The sequence below is a fragment of the Lacerta agilis genome, chromosome 9 (genome assembly GCF_009819535.1).
Source record: "Lacerta agilis isolate rLacAgi1 chromosome 9, rLacAgi1.pri, whole genome shotgun sequence".
NCBI classification, from domain to species: Eukaryota; Metazoa; Chordata; class Lepidosauria; order Squamata; family Lacertidae; genus Lacerta; species Lacerta agilis.
In genome coordinates, this window is record NC_046320.1 from 57,105,222 (window position 1) to 57,126,450 (window position 21,229).

Consider the following 21,229-nt stretch of genomic DNA (forward strand, 5'->3'; position numbering starts at 1 on the left):
CCCAGACTCTCCAGTTAAAGGGATCACAGAACAGGTGATGGGACAGGTGTCTGCCTGATATAAGGTGTAGTCAACCTGATGCTCTCCAGATGACTACAACTCCCATCATACCTGACCCAAAGCTATGCTAGTTTGGGCTGATGTAAGTTAATAGTCCTACAACTAAACTATGGTTGCTCTACAGAGCTGTTAATGGTCAGAGTAGACATCACCTTGCCGACAAAGGTCCGTATATTTAAAGCTATGGTTTTCCCAGTAGTAATGTACGGAAGTGAGAGCTGGACCATCAAGAAGGCTGATCGCCAAAGAATTGATGCTTTTGAATTATGGTGCTGGAGGAGACTCTTGAGAGTCCCATGGACTGCAAGAAGATCAAACCTATCCATTCTCAAAGAAATCAGCCCTGAGTGCTCACTAGAAGGACAGATCCTGAAGTTGAGGCTCCAGTACTTTGGCCAGCTCATGAGAAGAGAAGACTCCCTAGAAAAGACCCTGATGTTGGGAAAGATGGAGGGCACAAGGAGAAGGGGACGACAGAGGATGAGATGGTTGGACAGTGTTCTTGGAGCTACTAACATGAGTTTGGCCAAACTGCGAGAGGCAGTGAAGGATAGGCGTGCCTGGCGTGCTCTGGTCCATGGGGTCACGAAGAGTCGGACACGACTGAACAACAACAACAGAAGTACTAGGCTATGGACAAATAGCATGACCACAGCACCTGTATTTGCATTCCTATCCCCAGCTTTCCTTGTGAACCTTATTGACCATGCTATTTTGTCAAAACAAATTTGGAATTTCCAATAGGTCAGCACAAGCAGAAGGCAAAGCTTGTGTTGGGATTGGGATCACTGAAAAAAGCACACCCAGTCCCAGCAGTAAAAGACACTTGTATTATTATTGCACACTACTTAGCAACTATGCTATTAAGCAGTATATAAACTGTTAAGCAGACAAACAACCCCCTCTTCACTCCCCCAAAATTGCAGTTCCAAGGACAGTCTGACTGATTACTAAGTCAGTTTATGTCTGTGGCATTGCAGTGTGTTGGCTTGGTGAGGCACATGAAATTCTAATGCAAACAGGTCAAATGTAATGATTCAAATTAATTTGCCTCTGTCTCAGTTTTCATGTTCAGGATGTTGCTTTAGCTTAAATGGTGCCAACCACAGTTTTGTGTTGCTGCCGCCAGGATCAGAACACTGGGTTTTATCAACTCCCCATATTTAGTTTTCTTAAAAAAACCAACCAACCAACAAAACAAAACAAAAACCCCCCACACAAAGCTACAACAATGAAAAACAACTAATTTCGGCCCTGACAATTTGTAATTCCTCAGCAACACTCTTTTCAGAATTGGAAGGTATTGATTACACAGGAGTTGCAAACTAGAAAACAGATTTTTATGATTCCACACGGCAAACAGCAACATGTCTGCTGAGCATGAGGCTGCTATTAGAACTGTCTTGTAAGCTGTCTGTGCAGGAGCAATTAGTCACTAAATAATGAGGCCAAACATCTTATTGCTTATTCAGAAGCACACACTTATTTATTACTCTAATTCAGATAAAGCTTTGCCCATGGAGCTCTCTCTCTCTCTCTCTCTCTCGTTATAAGGAATAAAGGAGAAAGGGCAGAGGAAAGCAAGTGATCTGATGCTCTGCAAAGGCAGACATATCAGAAAGTACCACCGGTGTTATCTCAGTTGCTTATAGGTCTGGATGGATCAGGTTAATCGCACCCCAAAACAACACCACGTAACCTGGCAAACTGGAGTAAACACAGCATTCTCCCTTTCTTTGAAAAGAAACACTTATTGGATTTAAGCATCAATGGCCCTCTCCAACAGCAACACTGTAGATCACCTTCCTTATGAGGGATTCTCAGTTTGATCTCAATTGCGGCATGAGAAAATGAAATGGAAAAGAAACTGTGGTATCATTCTTCACAAATGTGTACCACAGCACATTTTCATACTATAGGTTATTCTGTCATTATCATTATCATTATTTTATAGGGAATGCAAGTATTATACTCTCTCTCTCTCTCTCTCTCTCTCTCTCTCTCTCTCTCTCCCTCTCTCCCTCCCTCCCTCCCTCCCTCTCAGGGAGCTCAGTTGACATGCCCCTGTGTCAGAAGAATGCTCGAGGGCAGATTGTAGTTCCCAATTTCACCACTCAGCAGTGGCATCCACTTGCTGACTGCATGTTTGGAACGAATCGGAATGGGCTCTAGGCGTGTACCAATATAGGCACATAGAGCTCCTGCACTTGAGGGTGTGGGCGCCTTTCTACTCTTCCTCTTTGCTCCCTTTCGTCTCTACTCATTGCTCTGCCTGAGCCTTCACATGCAGCAGAAAGAGGTGCAAAATAGATGATGATGGTGATAATGATGATGATGATGATGATGATGATGATAATTTTATTATTTGTACCCCACGCATCTGACTGGTTGCCCCAGCCAAATAGAATCCTGGTAGAACCCTGAGGTTGTACCATAGAATGTACCATGGAAGATCGATGGTTGGGAATTCCACTTTTGAATACCCCTCCCATTTCTTCTAAAAAAGCTAGTACACCAGGGTGAAAAGCTATAGCCCAGCTTTGGGGTCACTGATGCAGCATCTGCAAAAGTAATGAATAGCCACCATTCAAAATAATGAATATCCACAACTGAAAATAATGAATAGTTGGGATTTAAAGGTGACCAATAACCACTATTGGAAAGTGAATGATGGAAACCAACCAATAAGTGCAGTTGAAATTCATCAATAGCCACCAAACTAAACTGAAAGTTTATTAAAAAATATTTATGTTGTTTTCTATTAACCTAATAAATGCCAAGACTCTAACAGAAGTAAGACTTTGAGACTAAACAATGAATTGAGGAAAATGTTGAAATATACATTTGTTAAAAAACCAGAAGCTTTCTTACTGGGTATTATAGGTACAGACATTATAAAACAAGATGTCAAGCTTTTCCAATATGCAGTGACTGCGGCAAGGATTTTGTTGGCACAAAAATGGAAGCAAGAAGAAATACCGACAAAGGAAGAATGGACAGTGAAACTAATGGAATATGCAGAACTGGACAAAATGACGGGAAGAATCCGAGAACAGCGGAACCAGAAATTCATCAAAGACTGGGTTAAATTTACGAACTATCTGAGAGACAATAATTCTCAATTGAATACGTTTATAGGACTTCAAGAAGCTTTGTAGATAATGGTAGAAATATTATTGCAATTACAATTTTTTTATTGTGATTAATTTGCATATGACATTGTAAGCAATGATAGACTAAGAAGTATATAATTAAGATAGAGAACTGAAAGCCATTTGAAAGGTCTGAGGGAAGTCACGGCAATACATGCCAAACAAAATAATGTATGTGGATTTATTTTTTATATTCTTTGTAGTAGTTATAGTTAACAAAAAATAAACATTATTTTGAAAAAAAAGAAGTAAAACTTTGAGACTCCAAGATAATATCAAATAGTTAGGCTGGGCTTAGGAATTCCCTTAGGAATAAGCAGGTAATCCAAGCTTGCATCCCTACACATAAATTCTGGACTGTGGGTAACACTCAACCTTTGAGTGATCGTGCTGAAATGGAAAAAGAACAGGGTATTTTTTTTATTAATCCCAAGCCTTAAGACAATCGCTGGGGGTCTTGTGCTCTAGCCTGTTTTAGCAGATACTGAATTTGTGGGTAAAAGGCAGGGCCAACCCACCCATGGGGCCAGGCGAGGCAACTACCTCAGATGTCAAAGTCCACAGGGGCAGCAGATCCTAATGTCAATCTTTATTCCTCACTTGTTTGTGACATAGAGCTTCACTTACCCCTTTGTCCCTGGCAGGGAGGGGCACTTTTTTGGTTCAGGCGCCAAAATGTCTTGAGCCAGCCCTGGTAAAAAGTGTCACACTTTCTCAGTGGTGGCACATAAGCTGTGGAATTTATTCCCTGGGATGATGTGATGTGTCAACCTCCCAATTTTTAGACAGGCTTTGAAGGTCTCACCCCCCACCCCCACCCCAAGGCATTTCTTAACTGATTGTGCAGCTTTTATAGACCACCTGTTTTTAATCGGTTGCACGGCTGCTATATTTTATTTGCTTTTGTGCATTTTCATTGTCCTATTTGTATGTAATCTGCTTTAGGAGCTAGTGTTAAAAGCAGGATATAAATAACTGGGGGGGGGGAATACTTTTACTAGGGCACAATGACTGGTACACAGGGAAGAACATGAAAATGAAATGGTAGCCTTGATTGGGTGGGGAAGTAAAACACAAGGACATTGTTAGGAAAAGTACTGGAGGAGATGTACATAGTGGGTCGGTTGTGTCCACAGCAACTGGTAGGGTGGAAAGTAGGGAGACCAACAGTAGGTGGAGCAAGAGCAAATGACAGATGCAGCCACAGCCGACGACAGGCTAGTTTTGCCCCCATCCTGCTCCCTGCTGAGTTCTACAGGGGGGAAATGAGACCAAGGAGGAAACTGACAAGTAGTGACACCTGCTGGACTCGTTGTCAGTAGGAATGCAGACAGGTGAGGGATGGCTGAGGCCAGGATGAGGCTGGTGGGGGCACTGTTGCATTTGCCCAAATAGATCAACTTCCACTGGATGTATGTAATATGCCTTGCTGTATTATGGATAACTGCAATACTGGGGGATATATAATCCCTTCCCTCTCCCTTTTGGAACTTGCAGCAACTTACTGGATGGAGTTCTCAATACGAGTGATGGTAAGAAAGGCCGCTAGGTTTGCAGTGTAGGACGAGATGACAATCAAGGCAAAGAGCCACCAGGAACCCATCATCATCCGAGTTGCCAGTGTTGTATAGGGAACTTCTCCTCCTGTGGAGTAGGAAACAGAGAGCAAGAAGACTTAACTGCAGCTTCCTTGTCATTTTATTTATTTAGCAAGTTTTGTATACCTTTTAATTAAATTTTTAAAAAGTGGTTAACATTAACATTGAACAAAATATTTATCAACAATCTGCAATCAACTGACAGCAATTAGCAGACACAAAAATTATCAAAAATATAGATATGCATAATAAAATCATATATGAGTGCAGGCTTGCCTAAACAATCTTTTTTATTATTTCTTAGCAGGGGTCGCAAACAGTACATTGAAGGCACCAGCCTCATATTAATTGGCAGGGAGTTCCAAAGAATAGGGGCTTCCACAGTAAAATATAGATTCCTCACAAGTGTGGAACAAGCTTTATGTGGCACTTGTAAAATGCTGGTTCTGCAGATGAAAGCAGCGGAGAGGGCACATATGGGGCAAGGTGATCCTTCAAGTAAACTGGTCCCAAGCTTCCTTATTCTAAGATCACAGTTCCACTGGTACCAATAGGATTATTCACTAGAGTAAAATGCACTAGGCTGGAGACTGTAATTGAGGCCTGCAAAATGAAAACCATTAAAAGCATAAAGGGAGAGGGTTTGTCCGCACAACTTGGGTTCTACAATGAGTTCATTCAGCAGTATATATATATATGAAATATAGATATAGATGAGAAAAGGAGATTTTGTGAACTCTGAACAAAAGCAGCATATTTAAACACTTGAAACATTTCTACCTCATCTATATGATCTTAATCAATGACCTTAATTAAACTCTTACAGTGCTTTGGAACTTATTAGTGGTATGCACTGGATCAGTGGCAGGTGGTCAATGAACTAGGGAACTAGGGCAAGCACGTCCAACTTCCAAGACACGACGATCTACTCCCACAGCAAAAAAACTGGCAGTGGATTGACCAGAGTTGTTGAGCTTTTTTGGGGGGTGGGAGGTTATCAGGAGCAACCAGGGACACCCCGCAATTGGCCAGTCAGTCTCGATCAACCTGTTGGACATCCCTGGACTAGGGGGACTAGGCTAGTCTCCTAAATGTTCCCTGTAAATTAGAGTATTAAAGTTTTAAAGCCTGGAGCCTCCTTCCCAAAGTCCAGGAAGCTTCTGCTCCTCTTAGGGAGGGAGGCATGATGCTCTGTCAGGGATCCAAGAGCCCTTATGTCACCTTCCCAAAGCCTGCCCGACTTCCTGTCAGAGGTCTGGCGCTTAGGGAAGGAGGTGTGATGCTCCTTCCTGTGACATCAGGATGTCGCAATGTCACATACACAACGTCCCCCTACCAATCACCCTCACAAGATGGCACCTCTGGCTCTAACTGTTCCCCTCTTTCACCGCACGCCACTGCATTGGACGAATCCTGAACTGAAGTGGGGAACTTCAGAGAGATTCAGGACTTTTCAGAGCCAACGCAGGATCTCTCTGAAGTGCCCCAATCCAAAGGAGCTTAAGCGAATCCTTTTTTTTTAACCACATCAAAACTGTAAAGCTGCCCTTGCAAGAAAGCTGCAGCAGCTGTTCTTCTGAAAATTCACAGGATTCATCTCTTTAGAATGGGCAAGCATGCCTGCAAATTTAATCAAGTACTGTCAAGATAAGAGTAATAGTAACAACAACAACAACAATAATAATACTTATGGTTTATTTATAGAAAAGTGTTTGGGCTGGGCACTTTGAAGTCTGATTTTATTTATTTAAAAAATTAAAGGTGAATTTCTATAACTTTTTATGTTTTTGCTAGAACTGGATGAACTGTGCATGCTTGGGAGGTCCTTCTGAGGGGCTGATTCCTGCAAAATGTCAGAAGGATAGCTGCAGTGGTTTTTCCTGATGCTCACAAACCAAAGGATGCATCTAACATGAAAGGCCTCACTATTTATAAATTAATCACTGGGTTTTACACCCATATCAAGCGTGCCCCCATCCCGTTCTATCATTATTCTGAATTTCTAAAGCTTGCAATTATCAAACTGTTTTATCAGGTAGGAGTACACTGAGAAAAAGATGGAAATGCCCTTTTGAAAAGTTCAGTTAATTATAAACGTTGTCTGGATCTTTTGTCTTTAAAAATAAAATCCTCTAAGTAAATAAGATCAATGTTGGTCTCTCATGTAGCCAGAAATACATTTCCACCTACTTCTGAAACTGTATCATTATCAGAAATTAGATCTCCTCATTCTATCTAGAGATGCTAATTCAATATTAAGACTTTGGGAAGATGAAATGTTTAAGTGTAACTTGTGGAAACCTCATGTCATAGCTATAAATGAAATATTTTAATGGGTTATTTTCATTTTACAGGGTTTTTAAGGTAATGCTTTTTGGATGGTTTCAATCAAAAACCAAATTATAATCAAATGGAACTTTTTAGACAGGCAGACTAAATGAGCCCAATAGGACTGATTGTCCCTTTAACCTTCCAGTGTCAATCTCTGTAGTTTGCTGTGAATTAAATTGAAACAGGCGGGGTGGTGAAGGGGAAACCTGCAATTTCTCAAGAACATTTGTGTTCTCATTTTTCAAACTCATGAATAAAACTAAGTGCTATTTCCCATTGTTTTTAATTGAGGTGAATTTGCAGGAGGAAGAAGAACAACCGAAAGTCAACCTCATGTCTTTTATTCATAGATGAAGGAATTCATTCAAGGAAAGGAAGGGGGAAGAACTGGATCTACCATTGTAGGTTTTCTCTCCCATGCAAGCTGAGTGTAGATATGTGTTGGCTCCAGACTTATAATGCAGTCCTACATGTATACTCAGACCTTTTAATCTCAGGTAGCTACTGCATATAGATTTGCTGCAGTCCTGGTCTTACTTTAACCTTCCAGTGTCAATCCATCAGAATCAATGGGACTAAATGGGACCTAGTAAAGGTAAAGGGACCCCTGACCATTAGGTCCAGTCGTGGACGACTCTGGGGTTGTGGCACTCATCTCACTTTATTGGCCGAGGGAGCTGGCGTACAGCTTCCGGGTTATGTGGCCAGCATGGCTAAGCTGCTTCTGGCAAACCAGAGCAGCGCACGGAAACACCATTTACCTTCCGGCTGGAGTGGTACCTATTTATCTACTTGCACTTTGATGTGCTTTTGAACTGCTAGGTTGACAGGAGCAGGGACCAAGCAACGGGAGCTCACCCGCCGTGAGGATTCAAACCGCCAGCCTTCTGATCGGCAAGACCTAGGCTCTGTGGTTTAACCCACAGCGCCACCTGCATCCTAGGGATGATTAAATTATGCCTCATTGTTTTCAACAGGCCTGCTCCAAACATGCTTTGGTCTGGAACTAGCCCCAGAATTTTCAGTTTGCTAATGCCCTTGGGCATTATGATGCAGGTGTCTTTCTTTGGAAGGTGGTGCCTACTCATAAAATCAGTGAGTGTGTTGCAGTTCTTTAACTTCCCCAGGAAAACAAAGTGGGTGTTGTGGTATTTATTTGGTTTGTAAATTCCTACACCTCCTATCAATACAAGACTCTCTGGCTAGCATACATATTAAAACAATAAAACACCTTTGCAAAACACAGTAACAGCAAAGGAATACTCATATAGATCAATACAATCCAGCAGAACAGGTAAAATCATAATTTCATTCCAGAGATAACACATGTTAAATACCTGGGCAAATAACTCTTTTTTGAAAAGCTCTCAGCTGGCACCAAAACAGATATCAGTGTTGATGCCAAGCAAGGTCACCAAGGAGAACATTCCACAAAACTAGCACAAAAACCAGCGAAGCTTCTCTGATTATTACCTGTCTAATTCAGATCAGGTGTGGTGGGGAATAGGACCCACAAGACAGCCTTTATACATCCCTTTGCTCCTGTCAAAGTTCAATTAGTGCACACAAAAAATAAATACCCATATCTCGTTGAAACAACTAACATAACTGCAAGAAAAAAATAAGAATTGCCCCTCCCCGAGTTGTCATATATGTTTCTAATATAATTTGATTTATTCTTAATTTTGGAACTAGTGAAGGCAAATAGTTTTAGCCAACCAGCCCCACAAGCAGCCCCACAAAGGGTGCATTGCAGTAATCCAATATCAAGACTACCAACACATGGACTACAGGGTTCAGGCCACCCATGTCAAGGAGCAGGTGGTGTCATGCTCAAAGAATCAGTGGTCTGATAGGATGAAGCAGCTTCATGTGTTCATCCTTCTTGCTTTTGAGGAGTAGTTTACTAGTTGCGTCAGCCCAAGAAAAGTTGTTGGCCTTTCAAACTATTGAGCGAGATGCAGCCATCTTGCTTCAGTAAGATGCCATTTGTGATATTTAGTTTGCTTTCCAAAGGAGATGAAATGCCAGAATCTGTAAACAAGGCCAAAAACTGATTTGATCATGATATGTCTTTTTTTTAATCAGTCCAAAAGCTTAGGTATAATCAGGACCAGCTTCAACACCTACTTAACAAGGCCAAAACTCTGTCATACGCGCTCCTCCGATTCTTTTTTTCGGATGGAGCTTTGCATGTTCCCTCAGCCCTAAAGGTGTTTAAGGCAAAAGTGGTGAGCGTGCTTGCTTATGCTGCCCCGCTTTGGGCTGCGATGACAGATCTTGCCCCTCTTGAGACGCTGCAAAATCAATTCCTACGCCGGCTCCTAATGCTCCCCCTGTGTGTAAGCAATGCAGCCATTCGCCTAGAATTGAAGATTGTATCCTTAGAAACTTGCCTGTGGAAGCAAGTCTTCAATTATTGGCTAACATTGTGGCATAGATTACCAAGCCACTACCTTGTCCAATGCTTATGGCGAGATGAATTCTCTAGCCTTTGGACTAGTAGAATTCATGCCAAACTCCTGAGTTATGGAATCTCTCCTTCAGATTCCCTAAAATTAGATCAAACTACTGCTCAAAGACTGATCTGCCAAAGACTGGATGACATCGATCTACAGCGAAATTATATGCTGGGGGGAGGTGTTTGTTCGCCCCAGAACATTGGTATCACCTTAACTTACTGCGTTCCATCATACCTCTCCTCCCTTTCGACTGTTGTCCATAGACTGGCCTTCACCAAAGCGAGGTTCAATGTTTTTCCCTCCAATGTCCTGAGACATAGATTCTCAAAGGGCCAAGCCTCCGCCATGTGCAAATGTGATAAGGAGACACTGGAGTCTCTCCAGCACATTATGTTCGCTTGCCCCTTGTTCAACGTGCCACGGGCAAATTTGCTGGGATCAATCATACAGAAACTAGAGGGCACCCCACCAGAATTCCACCTTGCCCAAATCTTGCAGGATAAGGACGCTCATACGACCCTGAAAGTGGCAAGGTTCCTGGTCGCTGTCCTTACCCAAAAGCGACGCCAAGGAGCACTACAAGCTAGCTAAGGCTTAGTTTGCCATTCTATTTTATTGTATTTTATTGTTACTGTGGGGTTTTAGCAGCTGTTGTTCCCACTTGCACAAACTGTTTTCTATGTGTTTTTTTTATTTGTATGGGCCTATGGCCGTAAATAAAATTCTATTCTATTCTAATCAGGACCAGCTAAACAGAATGATGATAAGCCATAGGGGTATGTCTGCTTAACAAGCCTTTATCCAAATATAGGAAAACTGAGCCATGGTATGTTAAAAGCTGTGGGAATCTTGAATTTCAGTTTCTGACACGAAGCAGATGTGAGGTAGTCATTACTGTCCTCTACAAGATTCCTGGGAAAGAAAGCCTGAGCTCCAGCAGCATGGAGATAGCAGAGGTGGCCAACCTGTGGTTTCCAGATGTTGTTGGGTTCTGACTGCTCACAGATGACCCCATTCCTGCCCTAACATGAGCCTGTTTCCAGGCTTCTATCAGTTATTTCCCTCCACTCATTATCTTTCCAATGTGCTGTTCTTCCAATAAATAGCAATAGGTAGTCTGAGATACAGTAACTGGCCCAAAGCCACCTAGTGAGTTTCATGGGTAAGTGGAGCTTTAGGAAAACAGGAAGCTGCCTTATACTAGGTCAGACAACCTGCCCGTCTAGACCACTATAATTTACTCTGACTGTTGCTTTCCATTTCTCAGACAAGGAGGGTCCCTCCTCTCCATAACCTATGTTGCCAGAGGTTGAACATGGGACTTACTACACACCAAGCATGAGTTCTCCCACTGAGATATGGTCCCTTCCCCAAGGCCTCCCCTGTCCAATGCTCTATCTGTTATACGACATTGGGGGAGGTATTCAACATCATACTCTTTTGATGGTTCCATTCTCACAAGCATTTCTGTTGGCCAGATGGAATGCCCCCCTCCCTGCTACTGTTCCTTGGTTTCTCCTGACCCAGAACAGATTTGGGAGAGGTGCAGGGGACACATGGGGAGGAGAGGATGGAAAGTCCCACTGGGCTACCAGGAGCCTTTGCATTGGCTTTCTCTAGTTGAATTCAGCCCTGACTTTTGAAGTCCATCATAGTCATGAAGCTACCAAGAGGGTGGATGGGTAATATGTGGTTGGGTATTCTACTCTGATCAATCTGTTCAACTGCCCTGCCCTCTCAAAGTCTACTTTTTATCTGGTTTTGCAAGGCAGGACTATTATTTCCTAAGAAAACCCACAAGATTCCATTCCTGAAACAGAGTCCTGCAAGTCCATTTATCTAACTAGCAATTTGGTGGAGAAATATATGCCTTGAAAATTCCACATTTGTTTCTTATTAGTATTACCCTTTAACATTTTATCCACTTAGGCTGCAGAATATTGCAGTTTTCACCAACCTACCCAATTTTTGTTTCTGTTCATGTTACTAGCAGGAAGATAATGAGAACACCAATTATTTCTGTAGGACAATCTGCACTGAAACAAATTTACAGAATGTAGACAAGTGTTGCAGTTCTTTTTTTAAAAAAGCCCCCCCCCCCGATCTTTGCATGCTTTAAAAACAACAACAGATAATGAGGCTCAGGGGCTGACATTTCGTTTTTCATCATGGATGAACATTAGCAAAAAGGAAGGGGAGGAAGAAGATTAGGGGAGCAAAAGATGACTTGTTGAATTCTCCTGCAATAATAGAAGTAATATTAATTAGTACTTTTCTCATCTGAGTCTAGTTCCTACACCTGTTAATTATTCACTCTTGAGTAAAATCCCTTGATTTCTGCAGTAGCCTACAGGGTGACCTTAGCAATCATGTGTGCAAATCTTATATGTGAAATGGATGAGTATCCACAAAATGTGAACTATCTGCCAAACTCTGAGAAATCATTGTCTCTGCAGCTGACATACTATGGGTAACATCTTTCCCAGTGCTCCTGGAGAATGTAGTGACATCAAATAACCACAAAAAGAAACCTTAAGGGCAATCCGACCCTGTAATGTAGGACAGTCCCACTCAATAGTCAATGGCATAGTGCAGTGCAATGCAGCCTTCAGAGGGAGGTGAACTGCAGAAAACCTCTGGTGCAAACAAGTCATACCGGTATTAGTACTTGCAAACTATCCAAGACTTAGGCCATAATAACATTTTTTACACTATAGGGCCCTGGGCTGCCTCTGGGACAGTGCCAGATTTATGTATAAGCTAAACAAGCTATAGCTTAGGGCCCCACTCTCTTGGGCCCCCAAAAAAAGTTTAAAGGAAAAAAAACCTGGATGTACATTTCCAAAATATAAGATCATAAACAAATAAAATGGCTTTAGATACCTATTAGGTCCATAAATTACCATATAGCATATATTCAACACAAAAAACAGCAACAATTTGTTGTTGATGAAGGACAGCTGGACATATAAAGGGCCCCAATACCGTCAGTAGCTTTGGGCCTCATCAAATCTAAATCCAGCCCTGCTCTGGGAGTACGCATGTATGACACCACCCAAATCATGCATGTACATTGTGTGATTTGTACACTATGTGCATAAAAGGACAGGCAGTTTAAGGATAGGGAGATTTTAGGCAGGGTTCTCTCACAACCCTACCTAGAGATACTGTGGATTGAACTTGGGTCCTGCATACAAGGCAGATGCTCTAGCACTGAGCTATGGTGCTTCCAGACTAAATGCTTCCCATCTGTGGTTCCATGTGGCTTTTATTAGATTAATCTGGGGATACATTTTCTGAGTACTTGAAGCAAAATTTGTATGAATTTGTCTGTATACTAATCCCAGTCACAAGGTTTCTCTGTAGATGTTGCATACCGTACTTACCGGTAACTCCTTTATTCGTATAAATGAAGTGCCAGATAATAAGGAACTGCGAATTTGCTAAAAACAACACCAAGAAATCTACCTCAACTTCTGACATCCTTCTTAGCTGTCTTTGCATTGATCCCAACTCCCACTGCAAGTAGCTTAGTGATCACCCAAGAGTGGTTTCTGTAACACAATAAACTAGGTCCAAAGCTGTTATGTGGGAATTACTAGATAAAGATGCATATTGATGTGTTTAGAGAATGTACTATTGAACTAAACCTCAAGGGGTTGGAGCTACTCGCCTATCAGGGAACATTTGGGGCTTTTTAGTTTAGAGTAAAGGGGATACATGATAAAAGTGTCTAAAATATGCATGGTATGGAGAAAGTGGAAAGATAAAATGCTTTTCTTTCCTATCCCATAGTTCTATAACTCGGGGCCATACAATGAAGCCAAATGTTGGAAGGGTCAGGGAAGACAAAAGGAAGTATTTCTTCACAAAATGCATAGTTAAACTGCAGAATTTGCTGTCACCAGATGTAGTGATGACCGCCAACTTGGATGGCTTTAAAAGAAGATTACACAAATTTATGGAGGCTAAGGCAGATTGAGGACCAACTCAAAATGACTCAACACAATAGGGAAATTTTAAAGGTGAGTTTATACAGCGTGGAGCTTGGAAGGACTAGGTACCTTGTAAAGATTCAGAATCTAATTACAGTGGTACCTCGGGTTAAGTACGCTTCGTACACTTCAGGTTAAGAACTCCGCTAAGAACAGAAATTGTGCTCTGGCGGCGCAGCGGCAGCAGGAGGTCCCATTAGCTAAAGTGGTGCTTCAGGTTAAGTACGCTTCAAGTTAAGAATGGACCTCTGGAATGAATTAAGTACTTAACCCAAGGTACCACTGTATTATTTTTACAGTGCTTGGAAACCATGTTTAAGGGCAACACCCCCAAAACAGCCTTTTGTGGGGAAACCTAAAACAACCTCGAAGGAGGTGAAGCATCCAGTGAAAAGCAGGTGGCGCACCTTTAGTTTGATGGATGATAGATCCTCTATTCTTTTTGTGGCGTTAGGCTACAGATGAGAGTAGCCCATCATACAGGCTGCAATCCTAACCTAATTTACCTGGAAGTAAATCCCAAAGCATTCAACAGAACTTGAGTTCTGAGTAAACATGGTTAGCATTGTGCTGTCAGCTATTTTGTACCATCACACTTGGGACCACCTTGCCAAGTTGCACTGAAAATGCTAATCGAATGCCTCCTGCATTTGGAAATTAATCTCTCTGCCAAAGTGCATTGGACAAGGTCTCACTCTATGTGGGTTTTCTTCTCAGTCTTCATTGTTAGAAGATCTGGCCTCCTTGCATATTTATGCGCCAAAGTGTATAAGCTTAAATGGCTAGACGTCACAAGTTTTATCATGTTGAAAACTACTTTTTGGTTGTACATATTTTTGTATAGGTCAAATTAACCTCATGATATCAGCCATTGTAACAATTTAAATGGGACCTGTGCCTGCAAATGTTGGGATATGCATAATATTTGCGAGTTTGCAGCGCTGGATTTCCACAACATGCTCTGCTGTTAATTCAAAACTGATCAAGCTACATGAATGAGCTTTTAAGGCATGAGCAGAATGTGTGAAAGAATATTTCTTTTATAATATCCAGTACAAATGAGCTTAGCCAGCTGCTGATCTCTTTAGGCAGCTATCTTTCACTCAGCCTTACAAACCTTCATATGAAACATTCTTTTCCTTTATTCTGTGCCTGATTAGCAAGGGATGGGGAGAGGAATGTAGAGAGTGAAAAAAGAGTGTGTTTTTCTGTGAGTGTCTAGGGAAAAAGAATAGAAAATTCAGGAGCTTTCATAAGTCTAGTTTAGACAGGAACTCAGGTCACTGATTAAAAAGAGTAGAATAAAACGAAATAAAATGAGAACAGCGTAATAATAAAAACAGTTACCCAACTTCCTGTACTCGGTGACTTTTAGATAAAACCAATGCATTTAAATATATATTGAAATCATAAAATAGAGGTCTAACAAGTTCACTCCATAAGCATCGGGATCCACTGTGATAACGGGAAAGTCTAACCTCTTTCTAACTGAGCTGAGATTCCAGTTTTCTGCATCGCTACCGGTGATAACACTGCACAAACAGTATTCAATCATTAAATTAATTCCCATTAAATCAACATCCTTAAAGATCAAACAGTCCTTTAATAATAACCTGATTAAAGCAATGTTAGCATAATGCATTAGCAATGCTGTATTTATATCTTCCCAACACAGATGCAACATATGGACAAATTTCTTAGGGATGAAAAATTGATACAGTAGCTCTCTTAAGTATAAACACAATAAACACATAGGAGGGAATCAGGATCGTGTTTGATGGTCCCACCTGGTCTCCGTGCATTTGTCCACACTTATGAGCAGGCCATAGGTGCATACATGTTCTCCAAAAGTAGGCTGTTTTTGCAAATTATGGGGTACAGATCTCACATATAGTGCTTACTTGCATGCAGTGTGTATAGACATCTGCTCTAGCCTAGTTTGAATGAAAGTGCAGAGGTCAGGGCCAGGGCCAGGGACAGTGGATGTGATTCTTTTTTTTTATGTAGCTTGCTTATTTTAAAGTTTTGTTTTATAATCACATTTTTGTATTGCATTAGATTGTTATAAGATGTACATTTTTTGTTTCTTCTGCTTGTAAACCGCCTTGAGTATCATAATATAGAAAGGTGGTATAAAAATTATTATTATTATTATTATTATTATTATTATTATTATTATTATTATTATTATTATTATTATTTCTGCGCCCACACATGCACAGTATAAATGGGATTATCAATGGGAATTGAAAATAGCTGACAACAAATGGCAGTAATCTAATTAACTAGTTATCACACTTGTGGTACCTATACATCAACAAAGTTTTGGGGAAACAAGTTAATATTTCGTATGTTCTTTTATACAGATTTTGTGGCGCAGCATGAATGGATTGCTGTCTATGAAATAAGGTCTATTTGCATATGTGTTAGCAGATACTTACATATTTAAGTGTCACAAAAATAAAATGCTTGGTCCTGCAGCAGCTCTACATAATCTGAAAATCTCAAAGGCAAACTAGCACAGAGGTTACTCTCAAGTGATTTATCTTCATTTATTAATTTATGCAAAAATGGCAAATTAGATGACTTGCAGAACACTCAGTGTTCCTTCCACTCCTCTTTCCTGAAGCCCCCTGCACTCTCCGCCCAAACAAACTTTTCTGGAGGATTGAGGGACCTCTGGAGCAGATTTTGTGGACACTCTGGGACCGCAGAGAGGAGAAATAGATTGCACAAACAGATTTCCATTGTGGAAGTGGGTGGACATCATTGGATGTCAGTCTGTGTTGCAATTTAAACATATTGCATGTCATGATAATAATACACAACCTAAACGTAAGAGTAGCTGGTGCCATGTGATATATTTAAAAACCTGGTATTATAACAGTAATTTGGTTGAGGAAATATTCTCCAATGCTGCAGTCCCAAAAGCATTTCTTAGGGAACAAGATCCATTTCACACAATAGGGTTTGCTTCCAAGTACAGATGAACAGGAAGCAGGATGCAGTCTAAACCACTGAGCCTCTTGGGTTCGCCAATCAGAAGGTCAGCGGTTCGAATCCCTGCGACAGAGTGAGCTCCTGTTGCTCAGTCCCAGCTCCTGCAAACCTAGCAGTTCAAAAGCACATCAAAGTGCAAGTAGATAAATAGGTATCACTCCGGTGGGAAGGTAAACAGTGTTTCATTGTGCTGCTCTGGTTTCACCAGAAGCAGCTTAGTCATGCTGGCCACATGACCCGGAAAAACTGTCTGTGGACAAACGCCGGCTCCCTCATCCTCTAAAGCGAGATGAACGCTGCAACCCCAGAGTCGTTCACGACTGGACTTAACTGTCAGGGGTCCTTTACCTTTAGCTTTACAGATGAACAGGACTGCATGTAAATGTACCTTGTGTATTTCCTCTCTTTAGTTAAAACACAAAATGAATAATGATACTACCCATAATTTGTGTCTGAATGGTAATCAGCTATATTTAGAGATCTACATATAGGCAGAATTTACATAACCATTCAGAGAATTATTTGTAATCATCACAAACTCACCGGGAAGGGCCCTACCTCGGTAGAATAGCACATCCTTTGCATGCAGAAGGGTTTGAGTAGAGTCCCTAGCTTCTTCACTTAAAGAACATAAGCAGGAATGGGGGAGGTTCTGAAACCTTGAAGCCCCATTACTACACATGACAGATATACTAATATAGATGGACCAATTGTCTGACTCCAGTTTGCCATTGATTCAATTTCAAAACCTGGTTCAGAAAAAAATATGTCTGAAAGGTAGTCTGAGTAAAATAACCAAGTCACAAACCGATAAACAAAAAGAATGATTAATTAATAAGAAGACACCTATACAATGTAGGATTCAACCCCCCTCCAACATAACATAACATAACATAACATAACATAACATAACATAACATAACATAACAACATAACATAACATATAATATAAATCTAAATATGTATGACAACCAACAGAGCTTGCCCAATACATTTTGGCACCTGAGGTGGACCCCAAAATTGTGCTCCCCTCTCTGCCAGGGAAGAAGCGGGGAGGGAATATCTACAACAAGAACAAGGATGGAAGAATGGTCGGCATTGGGATCTGCTGCCCGGGTGGATCCTGCTGGCTGAGGCAGTTGCTTCACCTTGTCTGCCATGACAACAAATTCATCAATGAAATTACAAAACACCACAGAACTAAGTCTCAGCCAAGGTTGAATGACCTGTTCCTCCCGCTTTCCTGAAAAATAGTTTGAATAGGACATGAAGAGTCATTATCTACTCTTTGGATGCTAAGATTGCCCCACACCAATGTTTAAAATACTCTAAATGGTCACTTTTCAACCACTGGAAAGGTAAGCCATCTGTACACTAGTGTTGCCCGAACCTCAAAGTAAATTGTATCTTGATAGGGGTTCTTCCTTTAAATGGGTCTTAAACAAATAACGTGAATAGATTTTCTTGAAAGAAGCAGAGCTGTCCATTGTTCCAGTTGCATGTGTGTGTTACAGGTTGCATTACAGAATGATGGCAGAATCTGTGCTCCTTCGGGTGTCATTTGGACTTCAACTCCCACCAGCTCTTGCCGGCATGGCAATTGGTTCAAGGGTGATGGGAGTTGTTGTGCACCAACATCAGGATGACAACAAGGTTCCATGCCCCTGTTTTACAGAATGGCCAATAAATGCTATTTTTGTGGATTTAAGGCCTGTGGTTTATAATCTGAGCCATTCTACTGCTGCCCATTCCCAGCCATGCAAAACAACAACAACAACAAGCTAGGTAGCATACTTTGTGAAGATGTAACAGTGGGTGACTCTTATTCAAAACATTTTTGGTCACGCACATTTTCTTCTGGAAAATTACAAACCTACAGAGATCGGTGCACGGTTAATTAAGAATAAATGTCAACAGAAAAGAACGTTGTTGCAGGATTATCGCTTCCCACCAGCAGGGATACGCCAAGAGAAATATAAGTAAGACAGAGCAATTTATTAAGCTACTGTACACTCCAGGCAGTGCATTTTTGGAGATTATTACAAGTCTTGGGTGGTAAATATAAGGAACAAGACTGAACAATGAATGGCTTTAAGCAATTGTGTGTGTGTGTGTGGGGGGGAGACTATAATCACCCAGAACCAGTCTCATGCTGAATAACACACTGCTCTTATGTAATGGAATTTAAAGACAGAACAGCCAAATCGATTCCTTTAACTTCTAGAAATTTCATTGGGAGCCATTAAATTCCAAATGTGACCAGTCATTCAAGATCTAGTGTTTCTTCTACTCAAAACAAGAAATATGCCAATCCATTGTTTCGTGCATGGAGCTGCCCATTTCCATGGGTGATAAATAGGTAGTTTGAGGAACGGCTGCTATAGGATCCATTTCCTTGGGAGAAGAGGGAGCTGCCTTACACTGAGTCAGATCACTCAAACTCAATGTTTGTCTACACTGACTGGCAGCAGCACTCTTCAGCATTTAATGCAGGAGTTCCGCAGCCTACCCGGAGATGATTCTAGGGATTGATCCCAACATCTTCTGTATGCAAAGCAGGTATTGTACTAGCACCACTAAGTTCTGAGAAGCATCTGCTTTCTTGCAAATATCTCTTGCATACCATGGGGGTTAAGGGAAGCAGCCAGACACTCAATCCTAGTGTGAAAAGCAAATCATCTTCCCAGAACCATGTGCACTAAGAAGACATCTCCACTCCAATACAATACCACGACTCTGTCTCAGGAGGTATTTCATTAACCATTTTGCCTAGCTTTCTTCTGTACAGTGTTCTGGGAAGGAGGATGTCTATATTTGCATATCCATTGAAAATTGTATCTGGTCTTTCCATCAAATGGTGCCCAAGGCAGCTAGCAGTAAAACACAAACAAGCGGTCAAAACATAAAAAAACGAGTTGGTGAGACATCACTGCAACTATATAAAAACAATTTAAAGATAAAGGGTAAAGGGACCCCTGACTGTTAGGTCCAGTCGCGGATGGCTCTGGGATTGCGGTGCTCATCTCGCTTTACTGGTCGAGGGAGCCGGTGTACAACTTCTGGGTCATGTGGCCAGCATGACTAAGCTGCTTCTGGTGCAACCAGAGCAGCGCATGGAAACGCCGTTTACCTTCCCACCAGAGTGGTACCTATTTATCTACTTGCACTTTGACGTGCTTTCAAACTGCTAGGTTGGCAGGAGCAGGGACCAAGCAATGGGAGCTCACCCTGTCGCGGGGATTCAAACCACCGACCTTCCGATCGGCAAGCCCTGGGCTCAGTGGTTTAGACCACAGCGCCACCCACGTCCCTGTAAAAACAATTTACTAGCTCTCAAACATCATCCAGCTATGCCTTTGAGGGCCAGAAATAGGGTTTCACTGAAGCTTTACCAACCTTTTTTTCCAAAGTTTTGACTGTCATTTAGCATATACCCAAGGCCTGTGGCCATTAAATAATCTGGCTTGTTAATGCTGGTTGCGGGGAGGGGGGGCGAGACACTGTTATTATGATTATTTTATTATCAAGCTGTCTATTATTATACTTTTTTATGTCTTTATTTTTATGTTCTGTTAAATGTGTTCTTAATGCTGCACACCACCCTGGGATCTTTTCATAAAGGGTGGTATATAAATTAAAAATGATAATGATAATGATACTGAAACTACTACTACTAATAGTATTTTAACCTTAGCTGCCTTTAGTGCCATTTGACAGCTAAATAGATAAGCCCCCCCTTTTTTTGTAGAGCACACCTCTAGAGGTTCCCCAGCCCTGCTCTAGAGGCACATCAGGTGCCCATCTTTGCCTGTTAGCAATCAATCAAGCAAAACAAAATCTGCTTTGTGCATCCTAGGGTCAACGTTACAGCTCATGGTCAAACACGCAATATCTTAACATCCCCTTTCTGTACACTGTTTTATCTTTTAAAATGTGCACAGAGATTTCTTCTGCAACAGCAAAAGCATCATTCTTTCACATGGCAAGTAGGAGAGAGAGTGCCATGCAGTTCTGAGTAATTGTCCTTAAACCCTCTCTAAGTCACATGCAGAGGCAGTTTTAGGGCAGCGCCTGCGGTTCGCCTGCACTTGGTGCAGAGCTAAGGAGGGTGCCTTCTCAAAGCCTGGGAAGTGCTTGCCTGACTTCGGGAAGGAGGCACGTGCAGGCAAGGGCTGGAGAGGGTGTCAAATTTTGGCCTCTTACAGGGCGCCACATCACCCTAGTCACTTGCTACAATAATTTTCAATTAAAAGGCAGTGGATTTCAAACTTCCCACCTTCAGGGAATTTCTGTGCTGATTTGATTTGTGTGCCAAGGAACCCCAGCCTCCCTGGTCAGGAAAGCATCCTGGGATGCTTTTATGGTACATTTTCAATTGATCTGGGATGCATACTATGCCATTTAGAATAATAGAATCATAGAGTTGGAAGAGACCACAAGGGCCATCCAGTCCAACCCCCTGCCAAGCAGGAAACACCATAAAAGCATTCCTGACAGATGGCTGTCAAGCCTCCGCTTAAAGACCTCCAAAGAAGTCTTTGGAAGAAGATCTAGCTTATTCCTCCATGGTGGGACCTGCAGTTTACAACATCTGAAGGGTACCACATTAGCTACCCCTGCCTTAGAATATG

The 21,229-nt window shown here is 41.6% G+C and overlaps 1 protein-coding gene across 4 annotated transcripts in view; it reads right to left on the bottom strand.

The window, feature by feature from the left end:
- Positions 1-21,229, bottom strand: part of GRID2 (glutamate ionotropic receptor delta type subunit 2) — a 657,599-nt gene that overhangs the window by 136,119 nt on the left and 500,251 nt on the right. For all 4 annotated transcript variants that reach the window (XM_033160571.1, XM_033160569.1, XM_033160568.1 and 1 more), the window contains exon 11: positions 4,718-4,856. In XM_033160571.1, coding sequence (XP_033016462.1) covers positions 4,718-4,856 — 139 coding nt within the window. The remainder of the gene's footprint in view (positions 1-4,717; positions 4,857-21,229) is intronic.